General features: G+C 44.1%; 1 protein-coding gene across 1 annotated transcript; it reads left to right on the top strand.

Annotated features, from left to right (window-relative positions):
* The first annotated feature begins 3119 nt into the window (after positions 1–3119).
* adra1aa (adrenoceptor alpha 1Aa) lies at positions 3120–25104 on the top strand. The gene is made up of 2 exons (XM_052040747.1): positions 3120–4032; positions 24653–25104. The coding sequence occupies exons 1-2, from the start codon at positions 3120–3122 to the stop codon at positions 25102–25104; spliced, it is 1365 nt and encodes a 454-aa protein (XP_051896707.1).
* The last annotated feature ends 1677 nt before the right edge of the window (positions 25105–26781 follow it).

Genomic DNA, 26781 nt, shown 5'->3' with positions numbered 1-26781 from the left:
TCACTGTTACTACTGGCTTTTGCCTGCCCAACCTTTCCATTCGCTCTGACATCTAAGGTCACACAGAGAACAGTCTATCTCCCCTTGTGGTTGCTTGATGACTTCCCTGAGTGCTTTTCTTCCTCATCTACCTCTCCTTCCCAGACCACATTTTCAGCCCGGCTCTTTTCTGGTGCATCTTTCATACCTCACAGTTCTTATTAAGGACCTGCAGCCCGCAATGTTCTTTCTCCATGCAGCTGTGCAGTGGCTGCAGAAAGTTCTACCTCCATTTGGGAGCAGATTTGCTTCTTCAGATCCTCAACTTTGAGCGGGGGTCTGCCTTTTTCTCTCCGCCTCTGCCTCTTCCATCATCTCCTCCTGCTCTGTGTGCATCCTGCCGTACAGCAAGGGGAATGTCCACGTCCATACAATGTCTTGGAGCAACTGATACAGAGGCCTGGGCGTCACCTTGTGTGGACTCTTGAAAAGTGAAGCAACCACAAGTAATAATGCAGCAACAAAACTGGAAGGGTATGACGAGTCCAAGTAGCACAGGTGGGGAATCTTTTCTGGGGAAAGGTTTAAAAGGGACCTGATGGGCAACTTCTTCACACTGAGGGTGGTACGTACATGGAACAAACTGCCAGAGAAAATGGTTGAGGCAAGTTCAATAACATTTAAAAGAAATTTGGACAGGTACATGGACAGGAAAGGTTTATCAAAATCAGATTTATTATCACATGTACATTGAAACACACAATAAAATGCATCTTTTGTGTAGAGTGTTCTGGGGGCAGCCCGCAAGTGTTGCCAAGCTTCCAGCGTCAACATAGCATGCCCATAACTTCCTAACCCGTACATCTTTGGAATGTGGGAGAAACCGGAGCACCCAGAGGAAACCCACGCAGACACACGGGGAGAATGTAGAAACTCCTTACAGACAGTGGCTGGAATTGAACTCGGGTCACTGGCACAATAGTAGAGAAACACAATAAATAAATAGTGCAAAAAAATGAACAACAGGATAGCGTTCATGGGTTGGTAGTAAGGTTTAGAGGGATATGGGCCAAATGCGGGAAATGGCACTAGTTTATATGGGCATCTTGGTCAGCATGGACAAATTGGGCTGAAGGGCCTGTTTCCCTGCTGTATGACTCTGTGACTCAAGGCTGGTGAGTGCATGCTGGTCATGCAGATATTAGGTCCCACCATGGCACTCCTGGTAGTCCATTGTTGCCTTGCTCTGCCTTCTCGACATGCTTCCAGTGTGGATTCACTGAGCCCACTCTAAAGCATCATCAATGCGCTATCCAAGGACAATAACGACCCAGGTCACAGATTCCTTCTCGGTCTTTCAGGGTCCCCGGAGAGTCCAAATTTCACCCGCCGCTTGACTCCTCAGCATAAATGGGGAACTTCACCTCCCTTTCTAAATCCTTCATTTGTCGAAATAGGATGCTTATGCTCTCATCACCCTCTTGTTATTGGAACAAGCAGAAACAACCAGATTACGGCCAAATCTGTGCAGACTAGGTCCATGGTTTTCTGTCCTGCAAACGCAAGTCGATTGGCGGCCTGCCACACTCTCCACGTATATTCAAGCACTGGGCAGAGTTGTTCTTGCCCTGAAACCTCATGTCAGTCGGAATCACCGACCGCTAATGCAGGGAGGGAGGGGCAGCAAATAAAGTTAATGCAAGTCACCTCGCTGTAAGCGAACAAGAACTGAAGCACTTGGTGTGTAGGGAATCACTTGACACCTGATTTAGTAACTAACATAGCAACAGGGATCAGAGAGCCGTCAGCACAGAAACAGACCCTTCGGCCCATCATGTCCATACCAACCACTGCACTTAACTATACTCACATTTGGTCTGTAGCCTCTGTGCTTGGCGATTGAAGTCTACAAGCTGCGTTAATTCTGTGAGAGCACCTCCCTCCAACGCCTCTTCAGGCAGTTCATTTCAGACCCCCAAATATTCTGTCTGAACGCTCCCCTGCACCCGCCCCCCCCCCCCAGATCTCCTCTAAACCTCCTATATTTCCACACCAAGGGGGAAAGATCCTTATTATCGACCCCACATGGCCATAATTTTACAGACTTCTCTCAGTCACCCCACCGCCTCCTCCGCCCCAGGGAAATCAACCCCAGCTTATCCATACCCCTCAACACCACAGTCGGAGCTACCACCTGGTCTGACAGCTATTGACGGACTTGCTCCGGCAAAAGTGCTCTCTCCACCCACTCAAATGATCTTTCAGAGAGACAAGGGCCGTTGGCATCATTGGAATTGTGAATCACTTCGCCGCCCGAGCTGATACGCACCAGTCGCAAGTCCGGGAACTGCTATCATTTCTGTGCGGAGCTTTCTGGAGGGAGAAGGTGATTATATTGTCACGCCGGGGAGAGATACCATGTTTCAGGGACTAGGATGTAAGTGTGCAGGGAATCTGAAACAGCGACAGCGCTGGATGAGAGGTGGGGTGTTGCTAATTAATTTAGACCATTGCAATTCGCAGTAACCAACTGATTTTGATCCGTCACATTTAAACATTCCGGGCTCTGTTTTTTTCTGCACCAGAATGCGTGATCTGTTGGAAAACATTATGTTCAGATACCCCTACACTCTCCCACGCTCTGTTGTCCGTTATTCGTCGGTTTTCCAATTTTCAGAATGTCCTTCTGGTAAGCTGACGCGAGCGATGCAGGACGGACGCAAGAGGTCAGTGCGTATGAAATTCAATTCAAACTGACAGCTCTGGTTAGAGTTGAAATGGGCTTTCCTTTCGCTAGGGGTGGGGCACGTTGATGAGACGGAGGGGTTGTAAAGATCGACTTTTAAGTGTCAGTTGGAAGTCAAATCAGGCAGTTCTGACGCGCTCAGTATCAGCGCGGTTCGAGAGAGTGAACTGCCGTCTAGTTACTCTTCACCTTCCTACAGGACCGTGTCGGTGGGAAAGAGGAGCTGGGAACTGGAAACCGGACCTGAAGATTCCTTGCCAAGGCACCTGGAACTTCCTGGCACTGTGCATCTCCAACAGCGGCGCAGGGCGTGCTGTGGGTGGTCCCAGCATTGAGTTGGGGGCTTTCTGTGGAAGCTTGATACAAGGCGAGGTCTCCCCTGTCCCCGGATGAAATGGGGCTCCTCTCTGAAAACAAGACCTCAGTGCTCATCCAGAACTGCACAACTTGCAGTCACTCCGTGAACCCCACCCGGGCCCTGGTGTTGGGTATTGTGCTGGGATCCTTCATCCTCTTCGCAATCTTGGGGAACATCTTGGTGGTCCTCTCCGTGGCCTGCCACAGGCACCTGCAGACGGTGACCAACTACTTTATCATCAACCTGGCCATCGCCGACCTCCTCCTCAGCTGCTCCGTGCTGCCGTTCTCCGCGACCCTGGAGATCCTCGGGTACTGGGCATTTGGGCGCATCTTCTGCAATATGTGGGCGGCCATGGATGTGCTGTGTTCCACCGCCTCCATCATGAGCCTGTGCGTTATATCCATAGACAGGAATATCGGAGTAAGCTACCCCTTGAGACACCCAACCATCATGACGGAGAAGAGGGCTCTGTTGACCCTAGTGGGGGTTTGGATGCTGGCTTTGGTTATATCCGTTGGCCCCTTGTTTGGTTGGAAGGAAGCCCCTCCAGAAGACGAGACTATCTGCAAAATCACCGAGGAACCGGGCTACGTCTTGTTCTCCGCCTTTGGGTCTTTCTACGCCCCCCTGATCATCATCCTCATTATGTACTGCAGGGTCTACATTGTGGCCAAGCGAGAAACCAAGAGTCTGTATGCTGGGACCAAGCGAGAGAGACTGCGGGCGGACCAAGTCACCTTACGCATCCACCGAAGAGACACTCAAGCGGAGAACTCTCCCAGACTCTCCGACCACCGCTCCAAGAGCAAAAGCACTCAGCTTAAAACACACTTCTCGGTCTTACTTCTCAAGTTCTCCAGAGAGAAGAAAGCCGCCAAGACTTTGGGAATAGTGGTGGGAGGCTTCATACTCTGTTGGCTCCCGTTCTTTGTGGTTCTACCAATAGGTAAGGATGGATTTTGTTTAGGGTCACGTCTCCTCGGTAAGTTTTACCGAAGTGAGTACATTTGCTAGTGGACTATTCGGAGAAACCGCACATTTCTCTAATCTGACCTTGAGGCGCCAATGCTCCAAACCTTCCCGTTATCAGCTAGCGTCTGATTGTGACACATAAATCTACTGAGCCACACAGTGTTATAAATTCATTCCAAAACAAAACATTGATGGCCGAGACCTTACCAGACCTTGCAGGGCAGAGAGAGCATTAGGAAAGTTACAACTTGGGAGGGGGGGGTGGGTGGGGGGGGGGGATGTTATTTGCTTTGTATCAGGGGCTTGTGGTTATCCCCGTCGAGAATGAGCACATAAAACAGTCATATTCAGGCGCCATTTAACCACATTTGTTAATTGTATGGAGGCGAACGCTGACGTTTAAAGAGCTGATAAATCGGGACAGTACAGTCTGCAAGGAATTAGCAGCTGATTTTCAAAAATTGCACCACCTTCAATACACAATACAAACAGGTTCACCAAAGTGAATGATTTTTTTTAACTCTCCAGTAAATGCACATCAAAAAAATGCAGATCCTTTAAGTCTTGAAATAAAAAAAAGAAAAGCAGTATCTATAGACAGAGAACTGAGGTTAACGTTTCAGTTGGAAGACTCTTCCCCAATCTGCTGAGCGTTTCTCGCAGCTTCTGGTTTAAATTCTCCTCTTTTGATTATGTGTGGCATGCAAAGCACGACAATGCTTTAACTGGAGCGAACACCCTTCCAAAGACTAAAAATTGTAAAGTAATGTATCCTACGAAACGTTGCACTAACAGCCCCCCCCCCCGTTATCGAATTTATTCTGTTCTCCCCATCCTTCTCTCCTCTCCTTTCTATGCATCTTGTTTCATTTCTGATCTTTTTTCAGTTCTGGTAATAAATTATTCCCCTGGAATGTCAACTCTGTACTTCTCTCCACAGATGCCGCCTGACCTGCTGGGCATTGCCAGCATTCTGTTTTTATTGGTCTGATCCAGACTCATTTCGCTCTACTTTGAAATAAAAGTAGCAGAGACTTGTGTTGTAGATACCAAGAGTGACTCTGCAGTGTCAGAGGAAGTCTTGAGATGAATTAAAACTGACAATATGGAGCTTTCAGATGTATAATATAGGTGAGTCACATCTGAAGAGAAGAAACAGGTTAATTCACCTCAGTCTGAAAACGATATTGCCCTATTTAGCTTGGTGACTTAAGCCGCAAGGGTGATTGAAAGTTGATAAACCAATTTCAAGATGGGTCAAGGTCCACTGAGTAAGTGTAACCATGATTAGGATGATGGAGAACCAGGCATTTGAGACAAACTACAGATTTCAGTGCGGAGGAGAAGAATATGTTAAAGCAACAGACTGTAAGTAGGGGTGGGGACCAATGGACGGGGAATCCTGACCGCAATATCGGATACAGAACAAATACAAATACAGGGGGTTATTGAAGCTTAGGGAGAGCAAAAGCATGCTGTGTGTGGCTGTGTGTGTGTGTGTGTGTGTGTGTGTGTGTGTGTGTGTGTGTGTGTGTGTGTGTGTGTGTGTGTGTGTGTACATACATCCTTTTACATACGTACACTTTCACATTGAAGACAAATTTAAAAATGAAGAAATAAAAGAAGAACTGATTAAAGCAGAAAGAGAGGTGTAAAATCCCTCAGGTGCAGCCTTGGAGAGCAGGGAGTATGGCTGTTGGTGCATCCAAGCAGCTAACTCTTTGTTGTGCTTTGTCTTCATGCATATGAAGATATCTTGATCAAGTGTCTTCGAAGAGACGGGCATCTTCTTGCCTGGGTGTTTTTCTTCTTGTTTTCATTCACTTCTACAATTACTGAGAGTAGCTCCCACAGCAACTGTGGAACTTCCAGGATTATTACAGCCAGAAGAGGAGATTGTGCAGTTATGCATGGACAGTGAGAGGACATAAAAGGCAAAGTGAGTTAGTTATACAAACAGGGAATTAGAGTCATGGAAGAGGTGGAGATATCAAGATTCATTCTGCAGTGCATTGGTTTATTATTGTCACATGTACTGGGATACAGTGAAAAGCTTTTGTTTGCGTGCCATCCATACAGATCATGCCACACGTAAGTCGTAAAATAAATCAGAGAATGTCTTGAGATGAATTAAAACTGACAGCATGGAAATTTCAGATAATCCCAAGAAATGTGAGCATTATACAGGCTAATCACATCTGAAGAGGAGACAGAGGTGTTCGTCTGAGACATGTTATCAATAAAGTCTTGAAAACTTGGGTATTTTTCATCACAACAGTGCAAAGTAACAAGAGGAATTAAATGTAATTTGAAAATATGTTGATAGAGTAACAGCTAGTTTCCTTGGCTGTTTAGTCAGTAGTAGAAACAGCAATGCAAGAAACTGGAATCTTTTTTTCTGTGCAGTTATTCAGATTTGTATCGTTTCAGGAGGTAATCACAGACACAAGTTCACCTTCACTTAAATGGCAATTGGACAAGTTGTAAAGGGAAACTATGAAGCAATGTGGATTGGGAGTTGAAAGTTCCACCTGAACAGATGCCACTGGTTAAGACACAATGGGTCAGATGAATGTTCTTTTTTGTTTTAGATTCCATAAAATAAGCACTAAGTAAAGATTAACATTTCTAAATGTTAGCAAAATGTTTACACTAAATGGAAGATGATGGGGTTTGATAGATTAATCTGCAAGTAAAAAGCTAATTGTTTTCAGAAAATGGTCTTGTGAAAATTCTTCCTCAAACACTATTACAGTTCTATTAGCCACAAGTCAAATCAAATCAAATATTTACCCTGAGTATAGCGGCTGAATTATACGGCATGGTGGTTTGAGCTTAATCCACAACAGAATAGAAAGAAATAGCAGCAAAAAGGACAATCTATATTAATGTGGCTTCACAGAGACCTGGGCAATCAAAATAAACTGAACTCCAGTGAGTGCTGGAATGTGAGAGATGCAGGTCTTTTAAATACAGGTTCTCTCCAGGTTACCAATGCTCAGCTTATGGACACCCCGTACATATGAACAAACGTTTGGGAGACCAGTGGATGGATCTGCCTGCTGCTGAAGGCACCTTCTGCCGGATGGAGATGGGGCATTCCGTGTACCTTCTCTCTCCATTTCCCCCTCCCGAGCCGCAACAACCGGGGGCTGGATCGAGCTGAGCAGAGCTGGGAGCGCTGAGCAGACTCGCTCATTCACTCACTGAGTCAGTGAGGCCGGCTGCTGGCCACTCTTCCCACGCCTGCTTGCTCTTCCATCACCGGTCTTTCTGTGATCCTCTCCCACACACTGTTTTTCTTCATTTCCGACTTATGAACAGTTCTCAGGAACGAGACCCTGTCGTAACCTGCAGACTGGCTGGAAGACTTTAAATCAAGGTCCCAACTTTTCTGTGGAGGCTTTAATAGGTTCCATTATCACATTCCTACTTGCAAGAGCTTGCAATATACAAATAGGCTGTTGTGTTTCACTACAACATTGATTATACAACAAAACTTTCTGTATTGGCCATAAAGTATTTTGGAACTCCTGAGGTAGTGATAGTGCTATAATAGTGCAAGTCGTACCTTTATTTTACTAAGTGAAGCACACCAGGGCACAGCATACTGGTGCTATTTAACACCAAATCCTACAAGGAGATTTTAGGGGAGGTGACCAAGGGATAGTCAAAATTAGTATGTCTTAAAAACAATTTTTTTTTATAAGCACTATTTCTTCATAAAAAACACTAACATCTCTTTTTGATTGCTATATTCTCAGTCTAGACCCACTTTATTAATTGCATATAACTTAAACTATACTTATTGATACATAGATCTCCTCTGCACTGGAGAAGCCAAATGCAGATTGGGTAACCAATTTGCAAATACCTCAAGTTCAGTCTTCAAGGGTGACCCAGAACTTCCAGTGGCCTGTCACTTTAATCTTCCCTCCTGTTCCCACTCTGACCTTCCTGCCTCAGCCTCTGACTTTATTCAGCCATGCCCAACATAAGCCTGTGCTCAATAGGCATGTTACAATCTCCGCCTCTCTCTCTCTCTCTCTCTCTCTCTCTCTCTCTCTCTCTCTCTCTACAGATGTAGCTGTACCTTTCTGTTTCAATTTGTTCCTTTCTTCCCCTTCTGTCTCCAACTTTGGTCTGCGCCCTATCGTGACAGCCTTGAAAATATTTTTAATTAATTTGTGATATGTAGGTATTGATGACACGGCAGATATTTATTGCCTATCGTTGGTCATCCTGAAGGTGAGCTCAGAGTTTTAAGTACCCATTTCAAAGGTTAACTACAAAAGTGTGGCACTGAAGTCACAAACCAGTCAAACCAGGTATGAACAACCGGTTATCTTTCATTAAGGATATTAATGAACAGTTGAACTTTTCTGCAATCCAGTAGGTTCAAGGTCACATTTACTGATCACCATTTTATTTCCAAGATTTTAAAAATAGAATCCAGATACTCATGCTGCATTAGTGAGGAAAATAGCAATGTGCGATATTGTTCTTAATGCAAATAAAAGCAAGTAGTCAGAGATAACCCAGGAAAGTTGGGGATTCTCAACAAGTCAGGCAGCAACTGTGGGGAGAGAAATGGGGTCAATGCTTTAAACTTTCAACAGTGCTCAGTTTCAGGGATATGGAGAAACTTAAAAGCATAGATTTTTTAAATGAAGTCTTCCTTCTAGTAAAAAAAAGTCTGCCATTGGCAAATATGTAACACCAATACAGCATCCAATAAATTCTTGACCTTGTTTTCCTCCATGACTCACCCTCTTCCCTTACTTTCTTTTTCTGTAACCAACCTCATCCTTGAGAATGTTCTGGAATCTCTACCTTCCTGGTCTCTCATGCATTTCTGATAGAGTCATAGACTCATACAGCACAGAAACAGGCCCTTCAGCTCAACTCATCCATACCGACCAAAAGGCCCATCTAAGTTAGTCCCATTTGCCCACGCTTGACCCATATCCCTCTAAACCTTTCCTATCCATGTATCTGTCCAAGTGTCTTTTAAATGTTGTTAATGTACCTGTCTCAACCACTTCCTCTGGCAGCTCGCTCCATATACGGACCACCCCCGGGTGAGAAGTTGTCCCTCAGGTTCCTATTAAATCTCTCCCCTCTCACCTTAAATCTATGCCCTCTAGTTCTTGATTCCCTGACCCAGGGGAATAAAGACTGTGTGCATTCACCCGATCTGTGCCCCTCATGATTTTATACACTTCCATGCAATCACCCCTCATTCTCCTATGCTCCAAGGAATGAAGTCCTAGACTGTTCAACCTCTTCTTATAACCCAGTCCCGATTTTACTTATTCCACCTTTGGAAGCTTTGCCTTCAGCAAGTTAGGCCCTAAGCTCCAGAATTCCCTCTCTAAGCCTTTCAATCTCTCTCCCACTGCCTTTAGACCCACTCTTTAAGACCTACTACACCAGGCACATCCATCCTAATCTCAGCAGGCTGGATCACACTGAGTTTTAGTCAGCAGTTCCACAGGGAATGGCCAGCTAGTGGCAGGGTCCCTGTCTGCACATTTCGGACTGCCATGTGTGCACTTACAACACATTTTGGCAACACTGGATGAGCTGGAGATCCAATGGCCATGAAGCTGACCTCTCACTCCACTGCCAGATCACATGGAGCTGTGGGTTCAGCTGCACTTTGCATCTGGCCCCTCAGCGTATCCAAAATAACCTAATTCATTTGCAAGCAATTACCATCTTCGATTAGAAATGTAGATGAAGCTTTGTAGTCTACTCTTCCTTTCCTTTGTTTTAATTAATTTATATGAATGTGAAATGTTTTTGAATTTATTACTTTTAATTTTTACCTTTCAACAGATGAATTTAACAGCTAATTATTACATGCATTTCCACTGCTCCTGATGGCTGGGGTCAAAAGGCCAGCAGCGTATTCTGGGGGTGGGACCTTGGTTTAGACCATCTGAGACCTCGTCCCTGCTTACAGCTCATGGACCACTCTGCTTCACGGAGTGGCCTTAAAAAAATAGTGTTGCCACAGGGATCCAGCTGGGGGCAAAAGTGAGTCACAAGCTAGGTCAAGTGTAACCCAGCCAAGGTGTGAGCAAGTGCCAAATGTCTGACACATACTGTGGGATGTTTTACTGTGGGATATTAAAAGGGCTGTTTAAATACAAACATTTATTTGTTGTTTATGAATAAATTGTAAACGGATTGCAGAGGCCTTGGCCACAATTTGCCAAATAGATAGAACTTCATGGTTGGTGCCTGAGGACTCGAAAATTGTAAATGTTACACCCTTGTTCAAAAACACCAGAAAACACCATCCATTTTAATGTGGATGGTAGAACGTTTGTGGAGACAGGATTAGCTGTCATTTGGACATTCTTTTTGATAACATGACAGAAGGTTGATGAGGAGGGTATGATTGGTTTCCATATGGAATTCTAACCGGCATTTGATGAGGTGATGCATAGTGGGCCTGTCATCCAGAATAAAAGGGGGCTGTAGCAACATGATCAAACATTGGCCAAGTAATAAGAAAGAGAGAGCAGTAATGAAAGGTTATCTATTAGATCTGGAGGGAAAAATACAGCAGAGTTCCCCCATAGACCGACTGTTTTTCTTAATTTATATATTAAGAAACTTAATATTTTGTTATATATTAATGACTTGGTGTTCAGGGCACAAATTCCAGGTTTGTATGATGACACAAAATTTGTAAGTGTAGTGAACTGTGAGGTGGATAGTAATAGACTTCAAGGAGATATGGAATGGGCTGATGAAATTTCAGGCTGAGAAATGTGTGTTTTTTTTTGTAGGAAGAGGCAATGTAAAACAGGTATGAAACTAAATCCACTACAAGAGTAAGAGATATATCTTTATAGCTCATTGAAAGCCACAGATTGAGAAAGTGGTTAATATAAGTACCTGGGGTTCTCTGCACTATAAATAGAGCTGTAAAATACAGTAGCAGGGAAGTCATGATTAAGTTTTATAAAATTGGTTCGACCACAACTGGAGTATCGTGTCCAGTTTTGTGTACTGCAATTTAGGAAATTTGTGAAGGTCTTTAGAGAAGGTGCAGAAGAGATTTATTAAAATGTATCCAGAGATGAGGATCTTTAGGCACATGTCACAGAGTCATACAGCACACAGACACAGGCCCCTCAGCCCAACTCGTCCACGTTGACCAAGTTGCCTGGCTGAACTAGTCCCTGTTGCCCACGTTTGGCCCATATCAGTCTAAACCTTTCCTATCCATGTATCTATCCAAATGTCCTTCCGACATTGTGATTATACCTGCCTCTACCACTTCCTCTGGCAGCTCGTTCCATATCCGGTACCCACCATCCTCTGAGTGGAAAAAAATTGCCTCTCAGGTCGTCTTTAAATCTTTCGCCTCTCACCCTAGATCTTTGCCCTCTAGTTTTAGACTCCCCTACACTGGGAAAAGGACTGAGACCATGTACCTTATCTATGCCCCTCATGATTTTATAAACCTCTATAAGGTCACCCCTCAGCCTCCTACACTCCAGGGAAAAGATGTGGATGGATTAGGGAGAATGTTTTCCTTGGAACAGAGGAAGTTACAGGGAGACCTGACAGAGGTAGTTATGCAAAAACAGAGTACAGGTGACCCATGTGTTATGGGCGGGGGGTTGCGTTCCCAGAAGACCACAATTTTCCGTGATGCAAAGCTCACATAATCGGTGCATGCATCAAGAAATGAGAGCTGAAAATAAAATTAAGATTTTCACACAAATTCTGCCACAGTGAATTTTATTCTGTATCTCAGATATTTGGGTAGTGATTTGTGAATTCTGTAAATCGCCATACAATGGGTATCTCCTGTACATGGAGGAAACCTATTCCAATTGGCAGATGAATGAAGAACTAGGCAAAATAATCGAAAGCAACACGAGAATTTTTTTTGACACAGTGAGGGGTTAGGGTCGCGAATTCACTACCAGGGCAGTTGTGAAGAGAGTTTCAATTGAAGCGTTCAAGAGGGAGCTGGGAAGCATCGGAAAGGAGAGTATCTGCTGGACAATTAGGGGAGGGAAGGAGTGGATCTTGTGCCGATTCAACAGCTCAAAGGCCTCTCTCTGAGCTGTAACCTTCTAGCCTTGTTCTGAGAAGTCACTTTTCAGGTACCCAGTTCACGTTACAAAATAACACCCGGCTTGTACTCTACGTGGCTGTCAATCAATTCTGCAAAACTTTAAGCTCATTACCAGTTCTTCCAAGCAAGAGAATTTGATCATCCTCAGTGAAATGGTGTATCTATTCAATTGCAAGAGTTCTTCTGCTTCACTGCTTTACTGCATGTCAGACAACTGCACTCACCTGTTTTCTTTCCCAAGACACTTTGAGGAATCAAATCTTTCCTTCCCAATTTACCAAAGCCTTCTTGCTTACTCTTTGAGTGCATGCCACTCTCTCCATTTAATACAACTCACCACTTTAATGAAGAAAGGATCCCACCGAACATTCACTATCACAGGGACTGCAGCAGCCTGGAATTCAAAGCTTGAGTTTGTAGTTGCTGTCACCTGCCAGGTGTTTGGTGAAAAGGGAGGCCATTCAGCCAATGCTGCTCACGTCCTTATAGTAACATCCATTCACTTCTTGGCTGCCTTTGCAACAGACTTCATAACAGACTTCCCAAATTATTTCTACTGGTTTAACTAAATGTCTTTTGTATAATTGTCATGTGTAATTTACAGCATGTCTCTACCTGTTCACTACCATCGTACGTACCTAAATCATTTTTTTGAGTTTTCGTATTTATGTAATTTTCCATAGGATTTGGATTAAAATAAGCAATATTGTAATTGGATTCTTAAAAGGCAAGTGCACTTAATCAAGTTAAAAAAAGTCTGTGGTCTTACATTGTCATAATGGTAATTATTCCAGTTCACCCTGTCGCCACCAATTATCAATACCCTTCCCATGGATCTAACCGCACTACCATAGCAGATGCAAAGCCTACCCCTTAACCCTTTGTTGGCAGGTGGCACAGCTCGTGGAGGCACTGACTCTGTGCCAGGAACCCAGGTTCAATCCTGACCTCCAGTGCTGTCTGTGTGGAGCTTGCACACTCTCCCTGTGACAGCGTGGCTTTCCCCCGGGTGCTCCAGATTCTCAAAGGCGTGCAGCTTGGTAGGTCACTTGGCTCCTACAAGTTGCCCCTAGTGTACGGAATCTGAGAATGTAGGGAGGACAAAAAAATGGGAGTAATGCAAATGGGTGGTCTGATGGTTGGGGTGGACTCAGTGGGCCGAATGGCCTGTTTCTCTACTGTATCTGCTATGACCTTATCACTCTGACCTCCTCCCTTCCCACTGGCCCACAATTCCATACTTTCCTTCCAGGTAAAACCATGATTCACTTGTACTTCTTTCAATCCCATACAACGCATTCACCACTCTCGATGTGGTCTTCTCTACACGGGGAAATGAAATGCAGATTTGCTTCCTGTTTTGCAGGACTCCGAGCTTCCACCTGCCTCTCACCTTAGTTCTCCAATCCACTCCGTCTTCTCTGTCTTTGTCTGACCTCTCTGTCTTTGGCCTCTTTCACCATCCCAATGAAACCCAGGACAAGAACAGCACCTCTTGTTCTGACTGAGCACATCACAGCCTTTTGGAAGTTCATCTAATGAAAAACAAAAAAAAACTGCAGATACTGGAAATCTGAGAAAGAAAGAGAAAAATGCTGGAAATATTCAGCAGCTCAGGCAGCATCTGTGGAGAGAGAAACAGAGTTAAAGTTTCGGGTTGTTGACTGTTTTTCTCTCCACAGATGCTGCCTGACCTGCTGAGTGTTTCCAACATTTTCTGTTTTTATTAAATAGTTCAAATGATCATAATTTCCAGCATTTTCATCTCTGATTTTCAACATTCAGTCATTTCCTTTAATAGTTTCAGATAATGATTCCACTTCTTGCCTTTTACTCCACCTCCTGATCACACATTTGTGTTCCTGCCCATCCTATTACCACATGCTTTTACCTTATGCTTAGATTTCCTTCACTATTTAATCTCTCCTGCCCACCATTCCATCATGGAACTTACATTTAGTTCATTTCATTCCTCCCCACTGTCTCTGCATTTTAAACCCAGTTTAAATCCTTTTCCCAGTTCTACTGAGAACTTGTTGACCTGAAGATTTCTTTATTAGTCACATGGACATCGAAACACACAGTGAGATGCATCTTTTTGCGTAGTGTTCTGGGGGCAGCCCACAAGTGTCGCCACGCTTCCAGCGCCAACATAGCATGCCCACAACTTCCTAACCTGTACGTCTTTGGAAAGTGGGAGGAAACCAGAGAACCCGGAGGAAACCCACGCAGACACGGGGAAAACGTACAAACTCCTTACAGACAGCGGTGGGAATTGAACTCTGGTTGCTGGCGCTGTAATAGCGTTATGCTATTAACTCCATTGCTGTCATAGAGTTGTGCAGCACAGAAACAGGCCCTTCGGCCCACCATGCCTATGCCGGCTGTCTGCACTAATTCCATTTGTCTGTGTTAAATCTGTACCTTTCTACGCCTGGGTTTATTTAAGTATCTATATAAATACCCCTTAAATGTAGTAATTGTATCTGATTCTATGACTCGTTTTGGCAGCACATTCCAAACATCAACCACTCTCTGTGTCATACTGCCCATCCTACAAAGTACAGCCAGTATTTTCTGCTTTTGTTCCAGATTCCCACAATCTGTAGAGTTTTGCTGTGACATGGTAATGAGCCAGTCTTGACTGACCAATGAAAAGAAAGGAGACTGCAGACAAAGATCCCACCCCTCCCTCGTACTGCAGTGTTAACAGTCTTTCCTCTTCCCTCACAGTCCTAATGCAGGGTCTCGATCCAAGATTCACCATTTGCAACCACAGATGCTGCTTGACCCGCTGAATTCTTTCAGCGTTCTGCTCTTTGATGGACCAGTGAGCTATTTGATCATTTTAGGTTGTGACGTGAGGTACAGAGTTAGTGTTTCAGGTCAATGATCTGTCATCAAAATGGTCAGTGGTTATACCCTGAAATATTAACACTGTTTCTTTCCCCACGAGGCTTTCTAAGATTTTCGATTTTGCTTTAATTTTGTATTTATCTTGCAATGCACAAAGTGCAGTTTAATTTTCCAGAGAGCATTAATAAGCAAATAAAATCCCCCAGTTTTGTGGTCAGCATTCTCCTACATGGTGAATGCACACATTCTGGGCCTCACCAGCTATAAAGAATTACAAGGAACATTAGTTAATGACCTTGCAGCAGGAAGGGAAATAACAGCAAATCTGTGATAATAATAGATGAAGCAACTTGTGTCCATTGCATTCATTCAGAGGAATGATTGACAGTGGAAACTGAGTGGTTTATAACGCTAATCTGATCTGGCAGGCAGCAAGCAAGATTTATTGAAAAATAAGCAAGATATGAAAAGCTTGTGTAATTATTTTGTGGAGCATCTAGGGTTGCTTGGAACTGTTACTTCCAGGACTCTGCAGGATGGATTTCACAAACACATCACGAGGAGAATAGCTATGCGTTTGAAAATGTTTCTGAAGTAATTGCAAGCACTATAACAAGGTTGTAGGAAAATTAAAACAACGCACTCAAAAGTAGCTCACTCTTTTGGGTCATTGAACGGGGTAGAATGAATGGAAGATAATGGGAGCAGGAGTTGGGCTCTCAAGCCAGCTCTGCCATTCAAAAAGATCATGGCTGATCTGTGCCTCAGCCTCAGAAACTGAGCCTCCAGGGCACTCAGGGAGAGAGAATGCTGAAGATTTACAACCTCTACCTATAGAAATTTCTCCTCATTGCAGCCCCAAATGGCCAGCCCCTTCTCACAATACAGTGGCCCTCCTGTTCAAGGCTCTCCTGCCAGTGGAAAAAACCTCTCCCTTCAGAATCTCAATGAGGTGTCCTCCAACTCTTCAGATAGTACTGACCCCTCCTCCTGAGTTCTGGGAGGGTACCAGTGGATCGGAAAACAGTAAATGTGACTCCCTTGTCCAAGAAAGGAGAAAGACTAAAGGTAGGAAACGATAGGCCAGTTAGTTTACCATCTATTGTTGGCGAGATGCTATCAAAGAATAAATAGCTAATGATTTAAGAAAAATAATCAAAACCAGTCATCATGGTTTCTTGAAAAGTAAATCATGCAGAGTCAATAGAGGGGAACCTGTAGGTGTGGCGCATTTAGATTTCCAAAAGGTATTTGACAGTGTGCCACATAAAAAGACTGGCGCACAACTTAGGAGGTCATGGTGTTGGACAAAATGCATTAACGTGGATTGAAAACTGGTTATCACATAGAAAACGGAGAGTTGGAATAAATGGGGCTTTTTCAGGTAGGAATGAGGAAACCAAGCTGTATAGAAATTTCTTCCCACAGAGGAAGGATGTGACTTGTAGAGTATCCCAGGGATCAGTTTTGGCCATTAATTATTTACTATTTATGTTAATGATCTGGAGGAGGAGGCAGGATGCAAGTTATCCAAGTTTGCTGACGACACAAAAATAGATGGAAGGTTGTGCTGGAATGAAGATGCTGTGACTCTGCAGTGAGATATAGATAGATTTAGTGAGGGGGCGAAAATGGAGTTTAATGTGGGAAAGTGCAAGGTCATGCACTTTGTAAGAGAAATCAAAAGGCAGATTATTATCTGAATGGGGAGAGAGAAACTGCAAATGGGTAGAGTTGAGAGGAATCTAAATGTTCTTGTGCAAGAAGCACAAAAAGTTAGCAGGAAGGTGAAGAATATTGCGTTGTATGGGATTGAAAGAAGTACGAGTGAATCATGGTTTTACCTGGAAGGAATGCAGGGGATTGTGGGCCAGTGGGAAGGGAGGAGGTCAGAGTCATAAGGTCATAGAGAGATACAGCACAGAAACAGGCCATTCAGCCCACCAAGTCCATTCCAACCATCAGACCACCCATTTGCATTAATCCCATTTTTTATTTTCCCTGCATTCCCAAATGGCATATTGACGTTTATTGCAAAGGGGTTGGAGTTTAGAAATGAGGAAACCGAGCTGCATAGAAATTTCTTCCCGCAGAGGATAGTGAATCCCTGGAATTCTCTTCCCCAGTGGTTTGTGGAGGCCAGGTCGTTAGAAGCATTAAAGGGAAAGAAATTTTTGAAAGATCAGGGAAATGAGGGCTATGGGGAACTGGCGCAGAGGAGGGGTTGAGGTCTGGAGCAGGTCAGCCATATGTGTGGGTGAGGGAAAGGTGTCTGGGCAGGCTCGAGGGGCCGGGAAGTATTCTCCTGTCCCTCTCGTGTTTTTGTTCTCTATTATTCCTCATGGGAAACCCCCTTGGCCACAGACGGTCTTAAGAAATGGTTTGAACCCGCAGGTATGCAATTTTGAGGGTAACTCTTTAGGATACTGAGGTTGGGGTCCTTGGGTTCAGGGCTTCGTTCACACATAAAATGGGGTGAAGGGCTCCTGAAGTAAGGGGACAGGATGGAGTGGAGGAGAGGGAGATGGTGGGCTGGGAATGGAAGGGGAGGGGGTGGAGATCTTGGAAAGGGAGGAGATAGTGGGGGGGAAATGGGGAAAAGGTTGGAATGGAAGAGTGGGGTAGGGGAGAGGTTGGAGAAGATGGGAGGTGGTGGGCTGGGGATAGGGAATGGGGTACATGTGGAGTGAGGGGGATGAGAATGTGTATGGGGTGAGGGAATTGGTGAGGATGAGGTAGAAAGTGTGGGGTGAGGGAGAGGAAGGGATTTGGTGGGTTTGGGGTGGTGCTGATGGATTTGGTTGGGGAGTAGGTGGAAGGGCAGTGTCGGACTGCCTTTAGAGATGTTCTTAGATAATTGTAATTTTGGGCAGAATAAGATCCCAGGCAGCACCTGGTCACCTGCTTCAGTGACGTTGATCCTGAGATTCATATGGGTGCCCTACAATAGATTCAGCATGACTGTTTGCACGTACACCAATAACAAAGGGACTTGGAGGCCGAGGATTAGCGAAAGAACAGGAGTGCGATTGGTGCAATGTGACATACGACCTGCTGAGATCACAGAATCGCTACCACACAGCCTATCGAGTCAGCGCCAACTCCTTGCATAAAAATCCAGGCATTTTCCCTCTTTCCCTTTAGCTTTGGAAATTATTTCCCGATAAGCATTTTATTTCTCTGTAGTCTACAAGTGGTTTCCCTCTAGGCAAATTAATTCCCTGTAGCCCTGCAAACTGTTTTACTGCAAGTGCCAGATGACAGTGTGACTTTTGTATTTATTCCTTTTCAATATGATAATACACCCTTTGCTTATGGATGCATTAAACTAGCAATAGCTGAACTTATACAACTTCAGCAGAAGTCCCACAAAAGGTCAGTCAGATAGAACTGAATCCAAGACTATTCATTGATGCATCAACAATTTGCATTTACGTGGCACCGTATACTATAGGGCTCCTGACCAGTGGTCCACAGATTTCCAGTCCTCCATGAGGTCATCATAGAAGCTTGGTGGGAAAGAGATGGTAGGGACATGTTTGGCACAGCTTTGTGGGCCGAAGGGCCTGAATTGTGCTGTAGTTTTTCTATGTTTCTTCTATGTTTCTAGATCCCAACCAATGAAAAGTCAGTAGCCAGTTACGTGTATCGGAGGGCGGGGTTTCTGCTGCCAGCTGTTGGTAGGAGGCAGATGTTGTCCCTAACAAAGGCCAAATGGAGTCGGAGTGGTATAGGACCCACTGTGGGTGAGTGTTCCCCACCCCAGAGCTGGATCTCTTCTGGGGAAGGTTGGCTTCCTTGGTTTATCTCAATAAGCATTTTTATTTAGGATTGGCTAAGTTCTGTAAATTATAAGTGATACAGGGGTGCAGGTTATTATTTCTTTGTGGAATAATCAGTTATGTAGTACTGAATAGCAGTAAGTTTGCAAAATGTAAGAAGGTTTGTAAGCTATCCATACACTGAGTATGGTTGGAATGTGAGATATCAGTGCAGATGAATAAAAGCTTGGTCTCGGTGGTAAGTTTTAAGGAAAGAACTAAAGGATAGTAGGAGGAGATGGAATGATGATGTTTTGGGAGAAGGGCACAGAGATCAGGGTCTATCCAGCTGAAGGTGCAGTTGCCAAATGCATCAAGAAGAACTAAATCTGGAAAAAAATTCTTTCATTGGAGCGTAGGTGAATGAGGGGTGATCAATTGTAGCTGCCAGGACTTGAGGGACTGAGTTATAGGGAGAGGTTGGACAGGCTAGGACCTTTTTTTCCTTGGAGCATAGGAGACTGAGAGGTGATTTTTATTGAGGTGTATAAAATCATGAGGGACATGGATAGCGTGAATGCATTCAGTCTTTTTCCCAGGGTTGGGGAATCAAGAACTAGAGGGTATAGGGTTAAGGGGAGAGGGGAAAGATTTAATAGGAACATGACGGCCAACTTGTACACAGAGTGGCATGTATATGGAATGAGCTGCCAGAGGAAGTAGTTGAGGCAGGCGTAATAACAACTTTTAAGACAGTTAGATAGGTACATGGATAGGAAAGGTTTAGAGGGATATGGGCCAAATGCAGACAAAGGGGGCTAGCTGAGATGGACATCTTGATCCATATGGACCAGTTGGGCCAAAGGGCCTGTTTCCATGCTGTACAACTCTATGAAGCGGATGGGAAGATATCCAGAGTTGTACGAAGGCAGACACCCCAGAAGGTTACAGCAGGCTGCAGTGGAAGAAATTGATGAAGCCACAGAGAGACTGAGCATGTAGATGAGGTGTATGGAAACCGTGTGTGTCAACAAGAAACAATAGGGGTGAGCAAGATTCGATTCAATAGCAGCTTTGGATGAGAACGTTGATAGGTGGGTGCGTATTCCGGATTCTGTGGTTCTGAGCGAGTTTGAATTTGCTTCAGTGAATCTTTTCCATGGATTCACTGAAGCGAGTAACAGGGCAATCCGGGCTGCTCAATCTAGAAGAAAATTCTGATTTGTCCGTGTTATTTTCCAATCTAAAACTGAACAATTGACTCATTGCATCGATGTCACCTTCCTTTCAAATGAGGTAACAGGTGTCTGGCTTCATCATAACCTTTCTGTGCTATACACTGTCAAATTAATTCAGCAAGTTACTTCTTCCTCAGTTCAGTGGCAGGTGTGATTAAGATTGTCTACTACCCAAAAACCATCTTGCATTTAATTAGAACAGAGGAGCGTGCCCTTTCATAGTCAACTTCATGTTACACTGCCAATTTATGCTCCCGATGTCCATCACGGAACAAAAGACATTTAAACTGATCAAAACTAATCTCCACCTGCGACACACAAAGTACAATGGGTACAAATCACAGGAGGAAAAACGTACATTTTTTTCCTTTCTCTGAACAGAGTCTTGGAAGGATTTGCACAAGAAATAACTTATTTAAGATTAGCTCGGTTAGAAGAACATCAATACCAATCTACGATAATTAGTACCTTTCCTTGGGGAACATGGTGCTTGTTGCAACATGGAGTTGAAAGGAAGAAGACTGACATACTTAGAAGGGGGGATGCATGAGGGAACGGAGAGGGAACAAAAACAGAAAAAAACCAGAAACACTCAACAGTTCTAATGAACGACCTTGGACCTGAAACATTCACTCTGTTTCTCTCTCCACAGATGCTGCCTGACCTGCTGACTGCTTCCAGCATTTTCTGTTTTTGCTTTAGATTTCCAGCATCTGCAGATTTTTTGATTTTCGTTTACTGATCAAGAGAAAGGGTTGGATGATGCAAGGGAGGTTTGCATAGAGCATGAGTATGAATAGGACACTGATTGGGTCATCCGTGGTCTTTGAGGCTTGTGTGATGAAAGATAAGATACTGAAATTTAGCTCCTACAGGATGTTTGATGGCCCAACATGCAACTGTGGCCATGAGCTTCTAACCATGGAACCCATCACATCAACCTGCCCAGTTAGATCTATCGCAGGAGGAATTTTATTTCTCCTCTTGGTATCTCAGGAGACCATTGGCTGAATGGACAGACTCGAAATCCACAAGCAGTATATCTGTTGAGTAAGGGATTAGTATTGGCCAGGACACTATGGATAAACATTCCCCTGCTCCTCTTCAAAATTACACCATAGGATCCTTTATTCCCACCTTAGAAAGCAAACTAAGCCTTGACTTAACCTTGCATTTATTCAGACGGCTCCTCCAACAGTGGAGAACTCCCTCAGTAGTGCGCTACAGTGTCAACCTAGATTTTTGTACACAAGTCACAAGAATGAGAGTTGAATTTCACAAGTCTTCGTTGCAGGGTCACGATTCTACCCAATAGGACACAATCGCCACAAGGAAGACAACAAACTACCTCTCACCTCACATCATTCCCTTTCATTCCCCCCTCCCCCACCCACCTACCCTTCCCCCTCTCGCCTGGACTCACCTACCACCAGCAACCAAGTGCTCCTCCCCCTCCCTTTTTGTTCGGGCTTCTGCCCTCTTCCTTTCCAGTCCTGATGAAGGGTCTCAACCCGAAACGTCGACTGTTTACTTCCCTCCATAGACACTTCCCTACCTGCTGTGTTCCTCCAGTGCTTTGTGTGTGAAACTACGACCACATGTTGGCATGGCAAAGAGGGGTTAGCTGTGTGAGTCAGTGAAGGCCTCTTGGTTTCACTGGCTTTCACACAGATATAAGAATTTTACTGACATGGTTGGTGTAAATGTGGCCCCCTGCCATTCCATCCGAATAGTTGGCAGTCACTGATGATTACCAAGTACTATGTCCCTTTACAAGCCTGTAATGTACCTTCCTCATCATGTTTTTACATTTCCAACAGATCATCTTGAAATACCATCTAAAAAGAAAGTCAATTCATGGCATTGGAAAAAAAAACAGTATGTTCTTCTACACAGTGGAATTGTACTCTCAAAACATGAAGGCCAGTAAATACGTTACCCAACAGGAACCAGCACATTTCATCTTTATTTATTTGTCTAAAGTACCTTGAAAACATGATGATTCACTCGATACACACTGCTCCTCGGTTATCACTCCAGATTACATTCCCACTCAGTGACTGAAGTCCCTGCTAACTGTAATAGGTAAACTGGCAGGATTGAATAAACATATTCAAAACACATCATGTTTTGAACTCTGTGCAGTCTTTGTGAAATCTTTCTTATCCAGAATGTTTGAAAAAGAAGTTGCTTCCTTCCTAACTTTGGAGACACAGGAGACTGCCGATGCTGGAATCTGGAGCAAAAAAAACAAACTGCTGGAGGAACTCAGCGGATCAGGCAGCATCTGTGGAGGGAAATGGACAGTCGACATTTAGGGTCGAGACCCTTCTGGAGCTATAGCTGATGGAAGATGACTGAACCTGTGAGTGATCTGGTGCTTCAATGCTCATAGTATATAGTCCATGTCATAATGCAGAGAAGTAGATGGAGTAAAAGAATAAAGGGGCAATAGCCTTTCTCTTTCGGTCCAGATGAAGGTGTCACAAAGTCACACGAAGAGCGAGATCGCGGAGAACCCAAATGCGGAACGAGACTGGAGTCGGGATGCTTCCTCGGTAATGAACGCAGAACGACGAACCAAAAGAATCTCGCCTCGGGACTCTATAACGCAGAACGACGAACCAAAGGAATCTCGCCTCGGGACTCTGAGAGGGAGTACTGACACGGAAACAGGGTTTTCTAGGAGAAACCGCGAAACCGGGACTGCTCTGGAGTTAACAGCTCTAAGCAGCCCGGAGACGAAGTATACCCAGAGATAGACCAATAATCTGGCAACCAGTGTTTGTGAAACCAGGGTTCTTATACTAGTCTCCTGATGGAACTCAGGTGTGTGTCATCAGGCAAATGATAGTGCATGGAAACCATGTGCTGCGTAACAAGGCCCCATCAATGGGGATAAGGGGCAGAATCGAGAACCAGCACTCGCAACCATGACAGAAGGTTTTGGACCTGAAATGTCGACTGTCCATTTCCCTCCACAGATGCTGCCCGACCCACTGAGTTCCTCCAGCAGTTTGTTCTTTGCTTCCCTCCAAACTTTGCCTCCCTCCAAACTTTGCCTGGTTGTGACGAAGAGAAGCTGAAACTTTCACCCTGTTTCTCTCTCCACAGATGCTGCCTGACCTGCTGAGTGTTTCCAACATTTTTGTTTTTATGCCCTTTTCATTCTTTATTATGATGGAAAAACTTGGTGTAGTGATTCTTCATGCATCCCAACTGCTTACTATTACACATGTCCCTCCTACCTACCCCACTGCCCCCATCCCCATGCTCCTTCTCTTCAGGTCCGCTTCTTGCAAGATAATCTGTTTGAGGATTGACACAGGTTATAGAAATGGACACAAAGCTTTGCATCTACTTCTCTGCATTATGACGTGGACTATATACTATGAGCATTTAAGCACCAGATGACTTACAGGTTCAGTCATCTTCCATCCAGACATTTCCCACACGAACAGGAGGACTAATTTGCAGAGCTACACCTAACTAACCTCACTTATTGGGATTAGGTGACTTGGTGGTCATGGTACCAGATCATTGACCCACTGGTCATGAGTTCACACCTCATTAAACAGATAGTGCAATTGAGTTCAATAAACAAGGCACGTTGCCGTGTGATCTACCAGACTGCCGTACAAATCATCAAGAAGAAAGAGAAGTTGTCAACCCCATCCAGTCTGGCCAGCAGGGGATTCCAATCACACTGACAACAACAGGGAATAGGGAAGAAATAGTTCACTGCCAGCACCAACCCAAGAATGGTGAAGTAATCAGTGTTCTACACTTTACACATTTAATGAACGTGACAGTGTCACATTTTAGTTGTGGTTTCTATGATCTTTCTTGCATCTAAAACCTTCCAAGAGTGTCCCTCTGTCATCTCTCTTTTTCTGTTTTGCTTCCATGGGGCAAAAGTATTGGGAATCAAAGTCAAAGTTGAGTTTGTTGTCACCTGCACAAGTCCATGTGTGCACAGGTGCAATGAAAAGCTTACTTGCAGCAGCATCACAGGCACACAGCATCAGATAAGCAGCATTCACAAGAAAATATATATATTAAACATAATTTTTACAAGAAAAAACACAGAACAAAAAAAAAGTCCATTTTAGTGCAAAGTCACAGCCCTAGACCAATTTGAAGTTTCTGAAGCACAAAAAAAGACTGCAGATGCTAGAAATTTAAAAGCAAGAAATGTTGGAAATATTTCAGATGAAGAGATTCCTGAAACATTAACTTTCTCTCGCTCTCTACAGATGCTGCCTGACCTGCTGAGAGTTCCCAGCATTTTCTTGTTTTTATTTCAGATTTCCAGTATCTGCAGGGTTTTTTTGTGATTTCCAATTACAAGGGACAATTTTCCGCATTCAATTACCGCATCAAAAATAGTGTTCTGAATCCCACCTCCGTTCCAATAAACATAGAACATTGCTTCTCAGCGAGTTCTGACCTTTGGCCAGACGCTTATTAAATTTAGCCACAATTGAAATAACAGTTTTGGCATATATCCAGGGGTATGTGTTTCCAGTCACGCAGTTTCTTATTTATTATTAAAGAAAACCTGCTGAAGTGAATTATTGATTGAGATTCAAACTTAAATAATAGTTTTTTCCCCCCAATTTGTCCACACAGGTTCCTTTTTTCCAGCGTACAAACCCCCGGAGACTGTCTTCAAAATAACGTTTTGGCTCGGCTATTTTAACAGCTGCATAAACCCAATTATATACCACTCTTCAAATCAAGAATATAAAAAGGCATTCCAGAATATTCTGAAGGGCCAGTGCGGACACAGAACACGTTCGTCCTTGGGAGACATATCAGTAAGCAGCCACAGGAAGGAAGGAGACAGGGAACTGGGACGCCTTTCTGTGGGATCGCGGGAAACTTTCTACAAGGTCTCAAAGTCGGACGGGGTAGGCGAATGGAAGTTATTTTCGGATCACGGATCGAAAAGTAAACGCAACCGGTCTCTGGACGTGGGAGGCAGCCCGATGTTATGTTCCTGTGGCGCCGTTTCCAATCACAGCATGGCAAGTTTGAAACTACACACTAACTCCATCGGTGACTACGGGGATCCCGTTTGAGTGAGACGTCCTCACTGAAACAGCTGCCCACTCTGAGCATTGTCTTCACCCTCACTGAAAAATTGCATCTCAGAACTTATCCGAACACGTTTATTGCAGTGTTTGAACAAACGCGGTAAGTTTGAAACAATATTGAAGGATTGCCGAATTATGTGCAATCCATTTCTGTCAAGAGCAGAGTCGCCAGCCCGGTGCTTAACACCCAGAGAGAGACTTTACAACCTCAGAAAATTCTTCACTTGACACAGGTCTACTTGAAGCGTGAACCAGCTCTACTCACTCATTTGAAATCTTGAACAATTCCTCAGTTATATGCTGGTTTATTTGGAACGTGGATCCGTTCTACTTAATTTGAGTGATGTATCTTGGAGTTTCTAACACCTGTTCTAAACTTTAGCTTCAACGCACATTCCCAGGGAAAATTTAGCAATGCAGGTGATAAAATCCAGAAACTCCCGGTCCTTATCTCGTCTGTGAAGTAAGATATTACAATCTGTGTCCAACCCCAATGAATGTCCCACCAGAGGAGAAGGTGCTCAGAGAGGAGGTATAACTTGCATGTTACCTGACCAGCCAACGTCCAATTGCAATGGCGATTATATTACCCATAATGCTCTGCGGCACTAAAACTGCTCTATACTTTCAACTTTGACAGTTGGAAGAATTGAGCAAACATCACAATATTCTGGTTGGAAATAACAAAAATCTTTATTCACCCCAGTTCGCAATTTTGACAATATTTCCAAGTTAGTTATTTTAGTTATAAGATTATCCTGAATGTGGTTTTCCAATGGGATTTAGCACTTTGGGTTGTAAGGAGTAAAGGGAAGATGCACATTCCAGATGTGCCTTGGTTTGGTTTGGTTTGGTTTGGTTTGGTATGGTTTGTCGAATTCGGTCAGAGAGAAGACTCAAAAGACCACTGTTCTCGTTCAATCTGGTTCAGCATGTCAAAGATAAGTTACTCATTAGTGCTTCCAGCAAATCCTTTCATTAAGAGTGGAGTTTTACTGCCGTTTAACTTCCTCACATCTCTGTCAATATATGGGTGGACAAGAGTCCACAGAGACAACAGTGGCAGTGATCCCACCAGGCCCCATTCATGGGCTGATTTGTAACTGATCCCTACTGTTGAGGACATATCAAATCGGAGAGAGCTTAGTGCAGGATTAGTCTAAATGGGTGCTTGATGGTCAGTGTGGACTCGATGGGCCAAAGGGCCTGTTTCCCTGCTGTATCTCTCGATGACTCTGCAATCCTGACAGCCTATATCAGGAGGCAAATTGGGGGCTGACTCCCACCTTCTGTTGAAGTTCGCTGATGTTTTTACCCTCAGTTTTCAAGTTTCTCTTATGCTCAGATACATTGAAGAACTATTAACATTGCTGTAAATAATTGGAAATTATTTTCATTCAAACATATATTTCTCAGCACTTAATTAATTGAACAGTAAAATAAAGTAATAAGTAACCTGTTCCTCCTGATCTCCAACTTGGGAATCCTCATTAAGTGAACGAGGGTTCAAATCCTGGTCCTTATCTCACTGGCGTAGAAGTGGAGAGGCAGATTTCCTGGTGTAATTCCAAGAGGTGCCAATAAGAGAGGGCTCTTCTTTTGGATCTCATGTTGGGTCCAGCAACAGAGCAGAGTGACCCAGCACCTGTCACTCAGTACATC

This window comes from Pristis pectinata, chromosome 29 (assembly GCF_009764475.1).
Source record: "Pristis pectinata isolate sPriPec2 chromosome 29, sPriPec2.1.pri, whole genome shotgun sequence".
NCBI lineage: Eukaryota > Metazoa > Chordata > Chondrichthyes > Rhinopristiformes > Pristidae > Pristis > Pristis pectinata.
This window is presented reverse-complemented; position numbering and strand designations above follow the sequence as displayed.